This window comes from Chanos chanos, chromosome 6 (assembly GCF_902362185.1).
Source record: "Chanos chanos chromosome 6, fChaCha1.1, whole genome shotgun sequence".
Classification (NCBI taxonomy): domain Eukaryota; kingdom Metazoa; phylum Chordata; class Actinopteri; order Gonorynchiformes; family Chanidae; genus Chanos; species Chanos chanos.
Genome location: NC_044500.1, coordinates 37,037,912 through 37,056,901, shown reverse-complemented (window position 1 = coordinate 37,056,901; position 18,990 = coordinate 37,037,912). Strand labels below are relative to the sequence as shown.

The window sequence follows — 18,990 nt, the reverse complement described above, 5'->3', positions numbered from 1 at the left end:
ACCCTCCTGATATGCAGGGGTTTCAGATCTTCACAGCAATATCACAGCAAATGCAGGAACTCGTATACCGTTGGTCAATAGTAATTTTTAACTTAGGATATTTTTAATCAGGGTTGTAGATAAACAACACATTCTGACCTTTCACTTCAAGTATTATCAGCCAGTGCATGTGAGGATGTGAGTGCATGTTTTGGGAGTGCTTGGTTGGATATGTGTTGGGACAGCCACTGCTCAGCACCAGAAGCAGCAGGCAGAAGGCCAGGGCAGCAACAAGGCCAGCCCCAAACTGCCGCGCCTGGGTCAGCTCTTTCCACTCGCCCTGTCACAGTCTGCATGGGGGAGGGGAGGGGGTTGACTAGCTGGGAGCTCAGAGCATTGATTTGGTCTTAGTAATGGAAAGAATGCATCACATCACGTAACCTCTTACCCCATCGCATACAACAGGAAAACACATATACATATAAAGATCACACATTCATGAACACATACTAACTAAATGGCCTGAACACATCACCCTGCGTGTGTACAGACCTCAAAAAATATTGGAACTAGGCATGTAATAGTCATCTGTGAGTTCACTATTAGTCTGTTTTTTAAATCATGCATAGCATTTTACTGAGGCTGATTGAGGAGATTCGAAGTTCAAAGGAGTTTCTTCCTTCTGTAGCAAATAAAAGCTGGTCTCATTAAATGACAACAACAACATTTTAGGGAACTCAGTCACCAGAGACTTGCTGTAAAAACTTACAGTGCAACTACAAAGGAGGAGAGAGAGAGAGAGAGAGAGAGAGAGAGAGCAGAATGGAAAAAGTGAATAAGGCCAAGGAGGTGAGTGTGGATAGGAAGATGAATGCTGCTGCACTGGTCACAAGACTGGTTCTTGTAAAGTGTCAAGAGTCTGGCATCCTCCAGATGTGTGTCATGTTTATACTGTCCAAAGCCCTCAGAGAGATTTACATTTGGCTGCACTCTGGTGCTCTGCGAGAGCAGGGAGTGAGAGGCCTAATTACGGAAAGTTGGCAGCCAACAGAGCAACCAGCAAGCTGTGGCAAAATACAATGGAAAGAATGAGATGAAACCAACAAAATGCAAGATAATAAAATTTTTATTAAGACAAAAGAGATGAGTGATGAAGTTATCACTCCAGTTTTTTTAGTCTACTTGTCTATTTTATTTCCATGTCATTTTATTTCTGATGACATTTCACAGGTTTTTGCAGTAATAGGCTCATATCAAATAATCAATAAGCTTCATGCATTATTTTTTGCCTTGCATGATTAAGAATTACTATTAATTGTAACAACAATCATGTTTTTATTTAAAACATGAAAATGTTGTCCTAAGTGCACACTTTATGTTTTTACCATAACTATTACATACATTCAACAGTATAGCACATGTCATATTTAAATTTTGTGCATATAAAACAATTTTATTTATTTTTCGCTGACTTTTATACTCCACTGGGAGAACATTTTCCTGACAAAGGCAAATGTTTAAGGTCAAATGTTTGTTTTTCTCTCAGTACCCCACGCTTCCTGTGTGGATTGGCGCCATGAGGATCACACTAGTCCAGACCCCTTGGACCGAAAATCTTCCATGACACAAACTATAAGAATTCAGGCAACAGGCAGCCAAGAGAATAGCCTCTAAATGAACTAAGAGCTTAAATTATAGAATGAGGTGTGAAAATTTCAGCCTTCTTTACAAAATGCTAACAGCGATCTACTTCAGAACAAAGACAGCCAGACTGTCTTCTGGTGGAGGGTAGAAATTCTGTTGTCCATGGTTAAATAATACAAAAATAATCATTTTGCCAAGAATGTTTTCAGACAAACTGAACCACAAAAAACAAAACAAAAAAAAACCAAACCCTAAACCTTTCACAAATGGTGTACAAGTGAAACTCTGTTAGGCTACTAATCTATGTTTATTAACCTATTAACCTATGTTGATTAATTCACTATGGTTAAGTAAAGTTCCAAGAAAACATTTGGACAATGCCAAAGCTGTTTCTAAATTTAGTGTAATACCATGGTTTATAGCAAAAATGACTGTGCATTAAACCTTGAGAAATTCACTTTGGTTGCCATGCAGACCATTCAATTGCTTGTTTAGCCATCAATCCAAGCATCTTTGTCCTTATTCTGCTTCCTGTGTGGAAAATTTAATTTTCATTTTTTCAATTCTTTTCCAGCCACAGTTGGAAACCTGTGTCGAGACTGTATGGAACTGGACCATGTGATAACTACCTACCTGATTCACCTAATTTGCAGTTTTTATCACCACTGTTTGGTGAGAAATAATAAAAGGATTAGATTTTAAAATGATACAGGATAAAGGGATTGAATGATAAAGGGATTAGACTTCCTCAGTCAAAGACCCCATTCTGTGTATTGATGAATAATAGACTCTGTGTGTGTAATTCATTAAATCCAGTTTATGCTTACAGACACTGATGAGCTTTAAAGAACAGACTCGCCGACTTGTCAACGTCAATTAGTGATAACTGGTTCTGAAAATGGTGGCTGTAGGCGTGCTCAGAGCTGGAACTAGAGTTCTTTCCGAATACACACATTTTTTTAGCCTTTACCTCCCCCTAGTGGGTAGGAAAATAGCCCGTTCATAAGGGCCTTATGCAATCCTGTGCATGCGCCAAAATGGTCCAATCGGCTGTTGCCATTCAGCATGATTTCCTCTTTAAGATTGTGTTGCTGATACCGATTCCGAGCCTCACACCAGGAAAATCTAGCTGACCGTCTATTTTAGTGAGCTTTGCCTTAGTGAAAAAGTTACCAGAAAGCGGACGTATTGTAAATACATAAGTGCGTTTGATCTCAAAGCTGCATTCTGCGTGCAGGACGGAGAGAAATACAAATCAGGCGATTGCATAAAAAGGCCTTTGACGAAGCAGCCATCAAGACCAAAGAGTTTTGAAACACGAATAGTAGGCCTACGTTACCGAGGTAAATTAGCAAGGAAATTGCTTGCGCTGTATTCGAAGTAATGTGATGTTTTACCTACAATTAAAAACTAGATTAATTAAAAGGTGTTGTTATAAATATTATTAATGGTCCTAGAGAATATGTTGGTGGATTGTAACCGTGTGCCTTACGTCGTATTTGTTTGTCATCTAGCATAGCTACAAGCTTAGCGCGTGGGGTCAACGACTACCGACGAAAATATGAACAGGCGTAGCCTTCTAGCTAGTTCGGCGATGTTATTTATGCAAGTAGTATTACATATAGAGGTTCCTCTTTGCCGAGAGTAGTTGCTAACGTTGACTTCTGTTGTATTCAGTCTTGTGACTTTATACTGTGAAACCTACCCACACTCCTATATGTTTGGTTTGGGTTTTGGCGTTGTTGCTAGTTAGGTTAGCCAGCATTAGCGCGCTACAAGATAGTTCCCAAGCTTATGTTACTGGGGCAGCTAGCTAGCTAACCTTAGCGCGCTTCAAGATGGTATTCAGAGTTGATTAGTAGTTAGCAATTTGGCATGCGTTCGACCATATTGACGAGTAGAGGGAAACTTGGCTCACAGGTGAAGTTGTAAATCCTGTTAGGTTGAAAGCGGCTCACCTTGTTTGTAGGTGAGCTAAATGGAGTCAGTTTCACCCATATGTTTTGGTGGCTTGGGAAATAGTTGACCACAAGAAGTAGTAGCCATGTTTTGTATTTACTTGGCGTAAGAATTTCATTTTTTTTCTCCAGCAGACCCGCAGCATCATGGCCGATGACCTCGATATCGAAGCTATGCTTGAGGCTCCATATAAAAAAGTAAGTACATAAGAAGATAGGGATAGGGTGATTAAATGCATTAATTGAAGCCTCCTAACCAATGCATTGTTATTGTAAAGCTTGTACGTACAGATGGATAATGCCCAATGAATAAATGCGCATCTATCTCTTTTTGTAGACTTGCCTATATCTCACCTCTACTTCCATGAATTCCAGTGTGAACTGTCAAAAAAATAAAGGTAGTAATTGCCCCATGTATTGATGTACTGTGGTACCCTTGGTTGAAATACATTGGCCTCTCAATCATTCAGCATCTTTTGGTATCTGTTAGATTAATACATTGGATGATCACAAGCATATGTTGGGATGGATCCCTTGAAAACAGCATTCAAGTTGTTGAATGCATGGTACGTTTAGTTTCAGTATATATCGTTTGATTCATAATGGTTTTCTCACGTGAGTAGTAATTCTAGTTTGCACGTCTTTGGCATCAGGATATAACCTATCCGAACTAGGTTTTTGATATTTTATGTACTGAAACTGTCACTGATTTATTTCTCATGGTTTAGCATATGGATAAGACATAGTGTGTAACAAATATTTGATATATTCTTCTATGTCAGAATCACCAATATTTTACCCTTAAGTGGCAAGTGTAATTTAAGAAAGAGAACTGTTTTCTCCTGAGGCCCATTAAGATGTTACCAGAAATATTTACAGTCGTAGACTGGCTATTTCTGCATGCTTTTGACATTTATGTGCCGACATTAGTGCATTTCCATGGCTACAAAAATAAAAACAATGTGGGCCCTTTTGCATATTCTAACATAACATGCGTATACCTACATATCCTGCGTAGGCCTGCATATCCTGTGAAATAAGATGAGCAGCATATGTTGTATCACTCATGCACCTCATGTGGTTAATTTAAGAACAGATCAATATGAGAGGGTCTGGGAATCGACGTTACTAAGCCGTGTGAATCCCTGTTTGCTTCAGGGCGAGATGTGTGACAGAGGTGGCATCGAGCTCTTACAGTCCACGAAGGCAAATGGGGTGAAGATCACTGGAATGGCATCCACCACAGGAGTTCGCTTAGTGGCTGGCTGCTAGCATGGCCACTTTGGGTCTTAGACACAGATAGCCTTGGTACTGAACCTGTCAGGCTGCTGAATGATGAAGTCACTAAACATGGCATTTTTACATTAACAGCTTAGCATGTAGCTCTTGACTTTTGGATCTGTTACTTACTTGAAAAGCCCTTAAAAAGGAAGGCGGAAAAAGGCAGCCGTGTGGTTCTAAGTGCCCCCCCTTGTTTTAGAAGTCAACCCACACATACGCCTTGTTTAATCATATATTAAATGATTATATTTTCTTTTGTTCCCACCCCCCCTTTGTCCTTGCAACTTGAAATGTTACGCCGTCCTCCTCCTCATGATGTTCTTCTATCGACCCTGCTTAGGATGAGGTCAAGTCCAGTAGTACCAACGGGCATGAAGAACGGAGCAAGAAGTAAGTTCAGGCCTGTCATGATGGAACAATTATGCAAACATGAAATACATGTGAAGGAATTGTAAGATGGTTTTGTATTGTGTTCAGTATCATGTTTTGGTTTGCATATGGTCCTGGTGCGTGCTATGTGTGTAAGTAGTGTCTCTGAGACCGGATTGCATAAAACCCATATGAAACGTAACATGTTTGACCTGTAAGGAAAAAGAGGAGCAAGAGTCGAAGCAGGAGCAGGGAAAAGAAGAGAAGCAGGAGCCGGGATCGCAAGAGGAGTCACGATCGCAGGAGGAGCAGGAGCCGAGACAGGAGACGCAGCAAGAGCAGAGACAGGAGACGCAGTCGCTCAAGGAGCCGCGAGCGCGGAGGACGGTACAAAGGGCCCTTGTACGTATGGCTTTCTGTAATTACTTCTCATTTGAGTAAAGTTTTTATTAAAAAAAACATTAGCGTTAATTTACACCAGAGTAAGATACACCACCTCTCTCACTGTTGTCTTTGCCTGTGTTGGCATGCCATCTTGCCTTCAAACCGGAGGGCTTGTGCAGCCCTCTGTGAATATTCATAGCAATGAGTGTATATACCTGATAAACTGGACAGTGTCATCTGGCCTCTTGAATCATAGGGATGGCATGAATCTCTAATAATTTGTCCAAAAAAAAAGTTTTTAAAACAAGCCAGCTTGCCACTAGTTAAGCCTTGTTAAGAACTAGCTGAACGTTACCCCTAGTAGTAAGAGAGCAGTAGTTGTGGCTACTGAGATAAACCTTGTTTTTAAATCACAGTTCTGGGCCGAAATTAAACGGTGGTTCCAGGGGGAAGACTGGCCCACCACCTGCCATCAAACTAAGGTTTCTATGATACTATTTTGGCTGTTTGTGTGTGTGTTTGTTGGTAGTTGTTTGTTCAGTGTATGAAGTTAAATACATTTTCTCAGTATACTCATGAAAATTCCTTTCACAGTCGTAAGAAGTCCAGAAGTCGAAGCCCTTTTAAGAAGAGCCCAGTGAGGTGAGTCTGTTTCAGAGCTAGAGTAATTTACTGGGGGGGGGTGTCTTTTTTTTTTTAAAGCTGCATTATTCATTGTTCTGAATGACCTCAGCTATTGTCTTATCAAACCCATTTTTATTCTAACCTCTTTGTGTCCTACAGACAGCCGATTGATAATCTGACACCAGAGGAGAGGGATGCACGTACAGTCTTTTGCATGCAGCTGGCAGCGAGAATCCGTCCAAGGGACCTGGAGGAATTCTTCTCTGCAGTGGGCAAGGTCATTATACATACTTTCCTTCCAGTCTCAGAATGACTCCTGTGGCAGGCTCTAGTGCACTGAGAGAGTGTTGGTAAACATGTGGCATGTTGAGAATTTGCCATTTTGAGGTTGCTGGATGAGTGATGCACTTAAATAAGCAGAACATCTCTTTAACAAATAACTTATTTTTCTTTTATGTCCTTGGAAGGTGAGAGATGTAAGAATGATCTCAGACAGAAATTCCAGAAGATCCAAAGGCATTGCATACGTTGAGTTTGTGGAGGCTACCTCTGTGCCGTTGGCCATCGGCTTGTCAGGACAAAGATTGCTTGGAGTGCCGATTATCGTTCAGGCATCACAGGCAAGATATTTTTTCTCAGAGAAACCTTCATGGCTCTTTTTCAGTGTTTATTTACTGTAACTTGTCTTTAAACTGTCAGGAGCTGTTCACTTATTCTGGTCTCCTCCTTTGGCAGGCGGAAAAGAACAGAGCTGCTGCTATGGCCAACAACTTACAGAAAGGAAGTGCTGGACCAATGAGGCTTTATGTCGGTTCACTGCATTTCAACATCACTGAAGATATGCTGCGAGGGATCTTTGAACCATTTGGAAGGGTAAGGAGGTGTCTCATTTTGTGTTTTTGTTTTGTTTTTTTTTTCACAACTGCTGGTTGAGTAAATGGTATAATTGGATTATATTTCCTCACCACTGCCCCCCCCCCCCCCCCCCCCCCCCCCCCCCCCCCCCCCCCCCACTGTTTAGATTGAAAACATTCAACTGATGATGGACACAGAGACTGGGAGATCCAAAGGATACGGCTTCATTACGGTGAGTGTCAGCCATTGTACAGCAGATTGTGAAAATATATGTAACAAAATTATAAGGACGGTAATGGGTTAGACCAACTTCTATTTCTGCCAGAATCAGTCCCCTCGGGTTTGGCCAGTGAATTTAATCAAAATGAAGACTTGAGTGTTCTTTGAAACATTGTTTTTCTCCAGTTCTCTGACGCGGAGTGTGCTAAGAAAGCCCTGGAGCAGCTGAACGGCTTTGAGCTGGCGGGCAGGCCCATGAAAGTGGGTCACGTGACGGAGCGGACAGATGCGTCCACGGCCAGCTCCTTCCTGGACAACGATGAGTTGGAGAGGACTGGCATTGATTTAGGAACCACAGGCAGGCTGCAGCTCATGGCCAGACTGGCTGAAGGTGAGGGTTATCTCCCCTAACTGCAGGGCTGGCTGTTTCATTACCTGAAAAGTCGCCCTTCTGAGAGCTGGCACTTAACATCCTGTTCTTTTCTGTTTTATTCACTTTTTAAATAAATGCTTAGAATGAGGACTAATCCGTTAAACTTTTTGTCAGGTACTGGTTTGCAGATTCCGCCAGCAGCACAGCAGGCCCTTCAGATGAGTGGCTCCATTCCTATGGGTGCTATGGCAGCAGTCACTGGTAATTTCCCTACTTCTCACTGTTTGCATTCACTTTAACCACATGTACTTCAAATCCTAAGTGAGGATCTTGTAGAACATTCATTCACTGGCCATTTCACTTTATATTGCATATGGGACTACTTTGCTCATTCTTAGTAATTTGTGCTAACAGTTGCAACTTAAAAACCTGACTGTCAGGCTGTTCAAATTGATTTTTATTCTTTAAGGAGAATTTCATGTATCAGCAGGAAATCATAGCTTAATTTGCCTTTTTGACAAGAATGAGTTTGACTTTTCTCAACTTTTTTTTTTTTTACAGCAGCGGCTATGAATCCTGCACTGAATTTAAACCTGAACATGAACATTAACACAAACCAAGCCTTGAATCTGCCCTCTCAGCCAATTGCAACACATTGCTTCCAGCTGTCCAACATGTTCAATCCCAACTCGTAAGTCACTCTGTCCCTGTACAGAGACAATCATTAACTGTAAAATAAGAGCTTCAGTCCCATACAAAAACATGAGTACAACATATTCATGTCATTTCATGTGCTAAAAAAAATCATGTCTCTCTCTGCAGTGAGAACGAGCCCGGCTGGGATGTTGAAATCCAGGACGATGTCATTGAAGAATGTAACAAACACGGCGGAGTTGTACACATATATGTGGACAAGAATTCAGCTCAAGTATGCCTTTTTTGTCTTTGCCACATGAGAGATATGTGAATATCACAACTGCCATTAAAAAAAACAAAAAAACAATTGTGTTACATGTTGCCAATCAGTGACATCCTTTGTTGTTGTAGGGTAACGTATATGTGAAGTGTCCTACCATTCCTGCTGCCATGGCTGCCGTCACAGCACTACATGGACGATGGTTTGGAGGTAAGAGAAGCTAAAAACCCTACCTCACTCTGTTTATTTGGATTGTACAATTGTTTTGTTTTGCAGTAAAATCTGCTCATACTTGTTGTGTACCTTTTAGTAGTTCAACAGCAGAGACCACAGAGTGAGTCTATGTGTAATGTTGATAATGAGTAATGTAGTATGATGTAATGAGTGAACTTGTTCCTTCTTACAGGCAAAATGATCACAGCGGCTTATGTACCTCTGCCCACATACCACAACCTTTTCCCTGACTCAGTCACAGCCACACAGCTCCTGATGCCCACTCGCCGATGATCTTTCATCGCACACTCTCGAACATGGTTCTTTGCCTTTCCCTCTTTTAAAAAATTTTTGGACTAATTTCAATATTAATATTACAGTGCTCCAACCTGTGTGTGTTTCTTATCAGTTCTTTTTTTTTTTTTTTTTTTTTTTAAATTAGAGTTGGCTTTTAAGGGCAGAGCAGCCAAGCCTGATTTTCTTATGTCCGGAAAATACATGGACAAAGTGTGATCTATGATAAAGGGATCACTGTTTTTGTACAATATGATATTGATCTTACCTGTTGATTGTTTCATCTTTGATAAGTTTTCCTTCCTGTATATTGTTCTTGTGATCCATAGCTCTAATTGGCATGTTTCCCTCTTGAGGATGTGATTAGCCACAAAAATATGTAGTCTTTTTTTGAATAAAACATCACAATTGGAACATCCCATGTTTTAAGCTCTATGAGCTGAGGGAATTGGAAGACTGACAACATCCTTTGTGTTCATTTGGTGTAAAAGCATCTGTTTTCTAAAAAAGAACAAAGATTTGATTTTGTAAAGCCCTTGATGAAAACGAATTTCAAATAAAGCCACAGTGCTGTAGTTGTGTGTTTTGTGTCTGTACATCAGCTTTTCACTGTTACTTTGCATATACAATGGTAAACAGCTTGACAAAATTAAATATTAGCAATCTAATGGATATGGGTGCAAAGTTTTGACTGCATCTGCTCATCAAAAAAAGAAGCTGTGACATGATTTTGTGAATTTGTGGGTGTGATAACAGGAAACTAGAATTAAGACATAGAATGTCAAAAACAGACTCCTCTCAAACATGTTTATTGTTGAAATGCAATAAAGAGGAAACTGAAGCTTAGAAGCAATGAATAAGCAAGTGAACATAATGAGGGTAAGCAAGGAAATCCACTTAGCCTACTTTCCTGTGACGAAACGCATGGTGTGAGTGCCTTTCTTTCCCAAGTCCCTTACAGTGAACATAAATGGTCTGCATGGTCTCCAAACTGATATCACAGAAGTATTGCTTCTCAGACTTTTAGAACATTAGCTGGCAAGTTTCTATAAACTATCTGTAAAAAGAATATACAGCCTGAGTACTTTGACACCAAAATGCCCTGGTACTTGCTTTGTCTGGACATCAGGTTATATTTCCAAACATTATAAAAATTCTACAATTAAAATTACAAAACTAATATCACACCATAATATTAAAAAATAATTTATTGAAACAGAGGATTAGAATTGGATTGTACAGACTATCCTTACAAGATTACAAATAATATATATCTAAATTACACAGGTCCACTACACACATTTGTCCTCTTTTCAAAGCTCTGTTAGACTCTGGGACACAGCAGCCCAGAGCAAGATAAGATTAAGTCCCAGTGGTAGCAGATAAGAGAAGGGATAACAAAACCTCCAGCCTTCTGACAATGAGTCAGTGTCTCTGTCAATTTATACCAAAAATTCTCCCAACTTCTGATGAGAAGTCCTATTCCACAGAGTCATGGCCAGTGGGTTTAAAGTGGAAGGACCTTACATGGAAGGGTTATTTAAGTGTACTACGATGACTGTTATATCATCTCGGTACATTCTTGCCAGGTCTCGGGGGAGGCTTAGCATCTTGGCTAAGCGCTTAGGTTCAATGGAACCAAAGCCATCACTTCCTAGAGCATGGCGAATGAGATGTGTTGCACAGTTCTCATCCTCTAAAGCAGTCAAAGCCCTGCTCTTCCTTTCTTGAAGCAGTCTATGCATCTGCCCCAATGAAAAATTGAGCGCAGCTATGGGCTTCTGCCAATGAATACCTGATAAGTGCTCTCCTATGACCTGTACAACAGTTTGTCTATGCATGAGGTCCCATAAGCCATCAGTGGCTAGGATCAGAAATTTATCCTGTGGTCGCAACTTATGGTAGGTCACCTCTGGTTCTGCTATGAGGTAAGGTGGCGTGTGATAGTTTGGTGGGAGTATTTTTGCATACTCGTTCCCAGACAATATCTCTGGTCTGGTTTCATATACACGATTCAGTAACTCGCTGCTCCACTTAAACTTGATGTCTCCAAAAGCCCTGAAGGGCATAAGTAGACCCAGTAACCTGTCATGTTTTACCAATGTCTTGTGTTCTGTCGCTGGGTGCTCAGAGAGAACTCTCTGCACCTCATCTGGATTTTGGGCATTGTGATCATTGGTAATTGTCAAAGCTGACCAGGTCCCATCATCCTCCTGGATCCCCATTACAGCTCTGCTGTCACCCAGATTAGCCACATGTAAATCATCTCCATCTACGTGGGCAACACAGGCAGTGCACCCTGACAGAGCCACCTTGAGAGATGCTAAGTGAGAAAAAGGATCCCCAAATTCTACCTGGGCCTCCAGAGAAATGTCATTGTCCAATCTCTTGAACGCATTAATCAGAGCTGTTTGGACGTCTCCATCCTCATCCTCATGTAAGTCTATTCGCTCTTGCCAGTACGTCCGCAAACTGCTGAAATACAGTTTTCCAGCATCCGTGCTGAAATAGTCATTTGGATGTTTGTGCCATTGCAGCACAGGGAATACAGGCCTTTCATTCTCCACAGCCTCTTCAATATCAAGCAGAGTCTTCACTGGTAGCAAAGACAAAGCAATGTAGTAAAATAGACGCTCACTGACAGCTTGTACACAGGCAGAGCCAACATGGCCATCAAAGACTCCAAAGAGCATTCCTCGAGAATGAAGACAGGTCGCTGCACTCCTGCGATCCTCGACTGGGGAATTGGATGCTAGTAGGTTGCTGTCAAAGCCTATTACTGACCCACTATATCGTCCATCATAGCCACTAACTTTGAAGTTGTATTCATTAGCTTTTAAAATATGGTTTATCTGTGAAATGGACAGCGGGCTCGTGTTGTGGCTGGATCTATAGTTCCTTCTTGAGTAAACAGTAGTTGTTGGATACCTGATAACTGAAGGGCACAACAAAGATGTAGAAACACAACACTGCCTAAGGTTTTTATTTTGTGTCCAAAAGCCTTTTCTTAATGGCTTCCACTTGTAAAATGTGCATTTGTGTTGAAGATGATGAATAATTTGTGGAGACATCGTTGTCCTCAAGGCTGGGAAAACCTGCAGCTTTCACCTGGAAACAAGTAAAGCTCCATTTTTTTAGAACATACAAACATAAGTATGATACAAATATATTCAGAAATAATCCAACTTCATCAGCTGTCTGTAACTTGACATCTTTATCTATAAACTAATCTATAAACATCTTTATTTCTCCAGATCTGACACTGCTAAATAATTATTTACTGATTTGATTAATAAGTCAGGCTTCCCAGGGCATAAAACATTTTAGAATAAAACATTTCATTCTGATTCCGTAATCGTTTATGTCCTACTAAAGCTGTCTTTGTTTTACTTAGCCACACTTCCTAGCCTAACTAGGTTTACATTTTACAATTTCTGAAGGGAAACAGTAGGACTGTTTAACATACCCAATTCGCCAATGACTGAGAAATGCGTTTATCACCCAACTAATCTTGAGGCAGTCGACACACGGTTTTATTCAGTGAAGCAGATTAAAACAACTACCTGTATGTTTCACGGAGTCAAGTAAGCTAAACTTCTAACCGCGTTTCTTGAGAACACCGGTTACACTTTAACTAATCTACTTCCTCCTAAACTGGAATGTTATGGTGAGTGTGTTTTTTCAAGGTTTTACAGTATGGAGACTCTGAACAAGAAGCAAAGTACATTGTTCAACCACTACTGCAGCAGGTCAATAGTCTCATCGGAATAACTGAAGCCAAAACATTTTCAATTGTGAAGTCACAAACGCAAACATTTAATGAAGAGTGTCACGTGAACTTATTTCAATTGGCAATTAATTGCTTGTTTCCGAGAAGTTACATCATTTTAACTTGGATAATCATAAGACTGTTACTGTAGACTTTATACTAATCTGGCAAAACGTCTTCGAATTTTCCTGCTGCCAAGGTAATTTTATTTGCTCGCTTATTTTATAATTCGGTGGTATTATCTGGATAAAATACAGGAATAAACAAATGATAGGCGCATGAGGTGTGGAGGCCCGGGTGGCCAAGTGGTTGACAGGAAAACATGACCAATTCTAAACCGTCTATTGGTTTAAATTCTGAATTTCCGGTTACAAGTACACGCCCTATATCTTATTAACCACTGAACTGCGGTGTTTCATGAAATCACGCCCCAAGCACAGTAAATCCACCAATGAACGATGTAGTTTCTCACGGAGCGCTAGTGCATAGGATTGGGCGGTTCTAATGCTTGTGTAAGCATTGCTAAGCAGTTAGAGGGCTTCGTAACGCAGAACTCTCTGGTGTTTTGGTGAAGTGAAAGTCGATGTCACATGTCCTCTACATCAAGGGTGGTTGTTTAACAAGCAGCTTGAGATCTCAGGACAGACCGAACTAAACTAAAGTGTGTGATTTGAAAACTTCTATTTAATTTTCTTCGTCCAGAGTGAGCTGCCACTGCGGGAAGATGATGAGCAGGGCTCTTGTGACGAGGAAACTCCTAGGGACCATGTGTGGGACTTCTGGCCCTCGACTGAATTATACACAAACTGCTGTCAGTGCTGCTCATCGAGAAAGAGGTATACGGTTTTGTTAATCTTCTTTCGCTGAACATGGTGGCACGGGTGGCTAGTTTTAATCTGCACCCCTGTGACGCAGTTGAATTCAGGATAGCTAGGCTAGCTACATTTGGCTAATTATTTGTTTGTTTATGAAGTGTGTGTTTCACTAAATTGTAGTCCATATATTCTATGATGACATTTTGTTGGGAAAGGGGCTGTGAGATTACTGATGTCATTGAGAATGAAAGCTGTCTAAATTATGTCACGTTGTTCACACAGAGATCATCAAAAGCAGGGAGCTTGAAAAAGATGAATTGCGACCACTGTACATGGACTTTCAAGCCACAACACCAATGGTAACAAATCTATTTTATGCCAGTTTGCGTGTAGTGCTGGTATGAATTTACTTATGAGTAGATTCATATGGTATGCCATCATCGTGTCGTTACTAAAGCATTGTTTGTGTGTTTTGGTCCTATTGTTCTGTTATAAACACTAACGTTTCCATTGGCTGCCACAGGACCCGAGAGTCCTGGATGCTATGCTACCCTATCAAGTGAATTATTATGGCAATCCTCACTCCAGAACTCATGCTTATGGGTGGGAAAGCGAAAGCGCGATGGAGAAAGCGAGGAAAGTAAGTACCTTTCTGCTCAGAAGTTGTAGTAGGAGAATATACTTTTTTTTTAGAATATTTATTTATGTACGTTGAATACTTGGTATATTTTAAAGAAATTGATATGTTGTGACATTTGTTTTGTTGGATTAAGGCGCAGTATTTTTTGCTGGGCCAGGAATGAATTGTTTATATGAAGTCCAATGTTTATTTCCCTTTCAGCAAGTAGCCGACCTAATTTCTGCTGATCCCCGGGAGATTGTGTTCACCAGCGGTGCCACTGAGTCCAACAATATGTCGATCAAAGTAAGTGTCTCCTTACAGATTGTTGAAATAGGATTATAGTCAGCCAATCACACAGATTTTAAATTTTTATTAACAGACTGTGCATTCCAGGAGAAGCAAAGGCATGGCGAATTGTGCACGTGTGTTTGTTGAAGCACAGTTTCTAGCACGATACTTCATGATGGGGTTGTGAACTATATTTAGTTCCATCCTTGCGTTGCTTTTAGGGTGTGGCCCGATTTTATAAGGCGAAGAAGAAGCACATCATTACGACTCAGACGGAGCACAAGTGTGTCTTGGACTCCTGTCGTGTCCTGGAGGCTGAGGGCTTTGATGTTACATACTTACCTGTGAAAAACAATGGTCTGATTGATCTTGAGGTATTTTTTTTTCTACAATCTTTTTTATTTATTTATTGTTGTAATTATTTTAATGAATTTTAAGTCACAGGATTGTTTGTAGTACTTGTTTTTATAAATGTTTAGTTTACTTCCTTCCTTCCTTTCTTGTCTTTAACTAAAATGTGGTATTGTATTTGTGCCTTCATAGCTCTGAGTGCCTTGTCTTGTCCACGTGGTGATGATCTGTAACAGTCTGTTTGACTTGTGCTCTACTTTTCCCAGCAATTAGAGGAAGCCATTCGGCCTGACACAAGCCTGGTGTCAGTGATGACTGTCAACAATGAGATTGGTGTCAGACAGCCAGTCAAAGAAATAGGTGACTTACCACAGATATATCACAGATATATTTCCAACTTCTGAAACTGCAAACACTGCTGTTCTCCTTGCTGATCTAACAATGGTGATGAAATGGTTTTTTTTATCCTTTTTTTTTTTATTTTAGGTCACCTCTGTCGATCCAAAAATGTGTTCTTCCACACTGATGCTGCTCAGGCTATTGGAAAGATCCCAGTCAATGTGTCCGATTGGAAAGTGGATCTGATGTCCATCAGCGGGCACAAGATATATGGTCCTAAAGGTCTGTCTGTACTATAGTGACGGTTTTATTCTTTTATCCATAACACTCTTTTATTCCAAATTACACACGAGCATACACTGTAGCTGCAGAAATGTTAAAAAGGGCCTTTTGTCCCCCCAGGGGTTGGAGCATTGTATGTGCGTAGGCGGCCCAGGGTTCGATTGGAGCCCCTGCAGAATGGTGGGGGTCAAGAGAGGGGCCTCCGGTCAGGCACTGTTCCCACTCCTCTGGCTGTGGGACTTGGGGCTGCATGTGAGATTGCCCAACAAGAGATGGAGGTACGGTTCCAAAAATGTAAAGAAAGAAAAACACATTTAATGCACATTTAATCTTGGTTGTAAAAAAAACATTAAAGTGGCTTGACTTCAGACTTCTGAAATGCACTAACCTGTGTTAATTTTCACAGCGGTCACACAATATTTGCGGTCACACAATAGTTGTAATAATGTGCCATTATACCTTCATACCTTCTTTACTGCATATTTATAAAGGGTGATCATTATGAGTCTATAGCTTTGTAAGTGATGTTTTTTGTACATTTATTTACAGTATGATCATAAGCGAGTGACCATCCTTGCAAATCGCCTTGTTCAAAAAATAATGTCTGAGATTCCAGATGTGGTGATGAATGGAGATCCAGAGCAAAGATACCCAGGTAAGGCCTGCTGTTGATCAGGCTTCTCAAAGGTCCAACTGTGATTAACACATTGCTTACTGACAGCTCAGTGCTAACATGTGAAATATTACCCTTCTTCCTCTTCAGGTTGCATTAATTTGTCTTTTGCCTATGTTGAGGGAGAGAGTCTGTTGATGGCCTTAAAGGATGTTGCGCTTTCATCTGGCAGGTGAGTTTCTTTTGGAAGCATGCTGAATTACTAACAGGATTTTAAGTCCCTTCAGCACACTCAGATGGTTGGTTTTCTTTTGAATTTTCCAGTGCTTGCACATCTGCATCACTGGAGCCATCGTATGTACTGAGAGCAATAGGAGCAGATGAGGATTTGGCCCATTCTTCCATCAGGTCTGTAGTTTTGGTGTACCCTCTAATCTTTAATGTGCATTCTCTGTTTCAGCCACTTGTCTTTTTGTAGTTGTTTAATTATTGTGCCACGTTTTTTTTGCTTCATCATAATTTTTTTCTTATGTCTGCCATATTGTCGTATCTCTACCGTTGACACTCGTGGATGGTTTTGTTCTCAGGTTTGGAATTGGGCGATTTACTACAGAGGAGGAAGTGGATTATACAGCAGAGAAGTGTATTCAGCAGGTCAAACGACTCAGGGAAATGAGGTAACAGATTTACACTTTCTCAGTATTTAAATCTGACATAGGAGGAGAGAGTCATGTATCCCCACATTCTCACACCGTGTCAGTGTGTATTAATCGTTCAACTAAACATGCGTCAGCGTAACCAACGCTGTAAGTGCAAGATGGCAGAACATTTCAAAAGCGAGAATTTATCCGTAGGGATAACCAGACGATATTTTTGTCCTCTAGTCCTCTGTGGGAGATGGTGCAGGAAGGCATTGACCTGAAGAGCATCAAGTGGACACAGCACTGAGGTGACTCCGCAGGCTGAAGACGCGGTAGAAACTGCCACCGTGCGGATAGCTTGTCTGACATGCCAAACCTGGGATCTCTAGGACCTATCTTTTCTCAAAGAAACACGCACAATTTTCTCTCTCTTAATTTGGGGATTAAGTAAATGGATATTTGTATTTGGATGATATTATTTTGTTATTTTGTCTCTCGTGGAATCTTGCAGGTGTGTAAATTGTGCTCAATTAATTGATCACAAAACTGAACCTTTTCAGATATGACAAAACTACCCTCTGCTATGGAGTATTTTCATGATCATTCTGAGAGTATTTTGGCCTATATTATAAACTTACAGTTATTTACATTCTACATCCAGTTCTGGTCTGTGTGACAATTACTCCAGTTTTCAGGGATTTTCATTATCACATATACTCACTGTAGGCAAAATCCAGAACATGTCAGTAAGTTTTAGAACATAACCCAAAAATAACCCAGTAATAAAACCGCTTCAGCAGTAGGGGTCATAGTTTACCTTCTCAGATTTCCTCTCTGTATGTGACTGTCGCTTCATGTACTGATCAAAAACAGTTTAATTCTTCACAGCATAAACCCATTCACAGTCACTGTTTTAGTCATGACTAGTGTTTCTGTGTTTACTGTTGCAATAAAGCATGTGTTACATTGATGGAATAGGCAGATACTGTTATAACTTATTCTGCCGACACAGTTGTAGTGTTTGTCAACCAGCCAAGCCCATAAATTCCATATACATACACATATTTATATATAATTACGTAGTTGATCAAATAAAATATCATACTTTGGCTTGAGCACTTAAAAACACAGTAAATGAGAATTAAGGTTATTTGCATCATATGTGCATTCAACATATAGTTTTCAATTACTGCTGAAATTATCAGGGCACTACACATTAGATACCATATGCTCTGTCGCTGTTAACACTGGAATTATTCAATATGACTACATGTCTCATACCAATAAACAAAAATAAACAAGATAATTATGAAATGTGCCTTGTCTTGTTTTATATGACCCGACATTACAGGCAAAGCAGGTCTCAGAGAATCAGTTTTGTCTTGTGATTGTAGTTTCCCTTTACCACGAAGTTAAAATTCTTTGAGAGGGAGTAATATCAAAAGAGTGAACCTAATACAATGGGATATTACGGCTCAAGTAACCACTGATGTGTATGGAGATCTAGAATAACAGATGAATTCATGAGATGTCTTTATTTTGTGGAAGCTTAAAGTGATCCTCCTAAAGGGTAAGTTAACCTTTTTTGACCTTGGGCCCATTATAGTGCTTACCTCATTGCAATGATGTCATCAGCATGGTCTTCTCATTTCAAAATGTTTCCTTTTTTTAATGTCAGCATTTGAATAAAAGAGGAGAGAATTACAACTTTGCTTTCAAATGAAATCTGAACTTGTATTCAAACACTCACAATGAATCAAATTTACATTTTACAAAACAGCAAGACCATAACCTTTATACACATCTGTTTATACAATTATATGTTTCTGTATGTACAATAAAAAATGAACTGTATGTACAACTTACTTTTAACCCTTCAGTTTTACATGGGGGTGGGGTTTGGGGGGGGGGGGCACTAAACCTCAAATGGCGTACAGTGTTTCACACTAAGGACATAAGCCTTCATTAAGTCCTCTTTTTTTTGAGTTGCTGAGATGCTTAAGCAGACAGAATGTTGTCAAGTGGCAGGGACAGGTGATATGTCTTTATGTCATCTTCCAAATAAAATTTTTCTTCCAGAATTCGGATCCATACCTTCAACTGACATAAAATAATGTAACATACATTAGAATACTTTTTTTTTCTTCAGCAAGGACAGGTT

General features: G+C 40.2%; 3 protein-coding genes across 7 annotated transcripts; 2 read left to right on the top strand and 1 right to left on the bottom strand.

Annotated features, from left to right (window-relative positions):
• The first annotated feature begins 2,719 nt into the window (after positions 1 to 2,719).
• On the top strand, positions 2,720 to 9,684 carry rbm39a (RNA binding motif protein 39a). 4 transcript variants are annotated; one of them, XM_030776754.1, is made up of 16 exons: positions 2,720 to 2,966; positions 3,717 to 3,779; positions 5,203 to 5,252; positions 5,451 to 5,633; positions 6,032 to 6,097; positions 6,210 to 6,257; positions 6,399 to 6,516; positions 6,707 to 6,859; positions 6,975 to 7,112; positions 7,261 to 7,326; positions 7,500 to 7,704; positions 7,861 to 7,947; positions 8,248 to 8,377; positions 8,509 to 8,614; positions 8,734 to 8,812; positions 9,009 to 9,684. In XM_030776754.1, exons 2-16 carry the CDS (start codon positions 3,729 to 3,731, stop codon positions 9,107 to 9,109), a joined length of 1,581 nt encoding a protein of 526 aa, XP_030632614.1. In that variant the 5' UTR covers positions 2,720 to 2,966; positions 3,717 to 3,728; the 3' UTR covers positions 9,110 to 9,684. The 4 variants fall into 4 exon arrangements, with proteins under 4 accessions (XP_030632614.1, XP_030632613.1, XP_030632615.1 ...); XM_030776753.1 differs by having other exon boundaries at positions 3,714 to 3,779; XM_030776755.1 differs by lacking the exon at positions 6,032 to 6,097 and having other exon boundaries at positions 3,714 to 3,779.
• A 948-nt stretch (positions 9,685 to 10,632) lies between these two features.
• On the bottom strand, positions 10,633 to 12,180 carry LOC115815362 (pyruvate dehydrogenase [acetyl-transferring]-phosphatase 1, mitochondrial). Its single transcript, XM_030778320.1, has one exon. It carries the CDS (start codon positions 12,178 to 12,180, stop codon positions 10,633 to 10,635), a length of 1,548 nt encoding a protein of 515 aa, XP_030634180.1.
• Positions 12,181 to 13,407: 1,227 nt separating this feature from the next.
• Positions 13,408 to 18,129, top strand: nfs1 (NFS1 cysteine desulfurase). Of its 2 annotated transcripts, none has more exons than XM_030777270.1 (13): positions 13,408 to 13,702; positions 13,964 to 14,052; positions 14,217 to 14,333; positions 14,535 to 14,618; positions 14,825 to 14,977; positions 15,221 to 15,314; positions 15,441 to 15,575; positions 15,696 to 15,853; positions 16,125 to 16,230; positions 16,339 to 16,420; positions 16,513 to 16,596; positions 16,776 to 16,865; positions 17,073 to 18,129. In XM_030777270.1, exons 1-13 carry the CDS (start codon positions 13,603 to 13,605, stop codon positions 17,134 to 17,136), a joined length of 1,356 nt encoding a protein of 451 aa, XP_030633130.1. In that variant the 5' UTR covers positions 13,408 to 13,602; the 3' UTR covers positions 17,137 to 18,129. The 2 variants fall into 2 exon arrangements, with proteins under 2 accessions (XP_030633130.1, XP_030633129.1); XM_030777269.1 differs by having other exon boundaries at positions 13,408 to 13,714; positions 13,976 to 14,052.
• The last annotated feature ends 861 nt before the right edge of the window (positions 18,130 to 18,990 follow it).

Coding starts and splice junctions, on each gene's coding strand:
- LOC115815362 (XM_030778320.1), bottom strand. CDS start 12,180: ATGTCTCCACAAATTATTCATCATCTTCAACACAAATGCACATTTTAC.
- nfs1 (XM_030777270.1), top strand. CDS start 13,603: ATGATGAGCAGGGCTCTTGTGACGAGGAAACTCCTAGGGACCATGTGT. Junction 14,053..14,216: donor TTCAAGCCACAACACCAATG/GTAACAAATCTA, acceptor TGGCTGCCACAG/GACCCGAGAGTCCTGGATGC. Junction 14,334..14,534: donor CGATGGAGAAAGCGAGGAAA/GTAAGTACCTTT, acceptor TTTCCCTTTCAG/CAAGTAGCCGACCTAATTTC.
- rbm39a (XM_030776754.1), top strand. CDS start 3,729: ATGGCCGATGACCTCGATATCGAAGCTATGCTTGAGGCTCCATATAAA. Junction 6,517..6,706: donor TCTTCTCTGCAGTGGGCAAG/GTCATTATACAT, acceptor TGTCCTTGGAAG/GTGAGAGATGTAAGAATGAT. Junction 7,705..7,860: donor CATGGCCAGACTGGCTGAAG/GTGAGGGTTATC, acceptor ACTTTTTGTCAG/GTACTGGTTTGCAGATTCCG.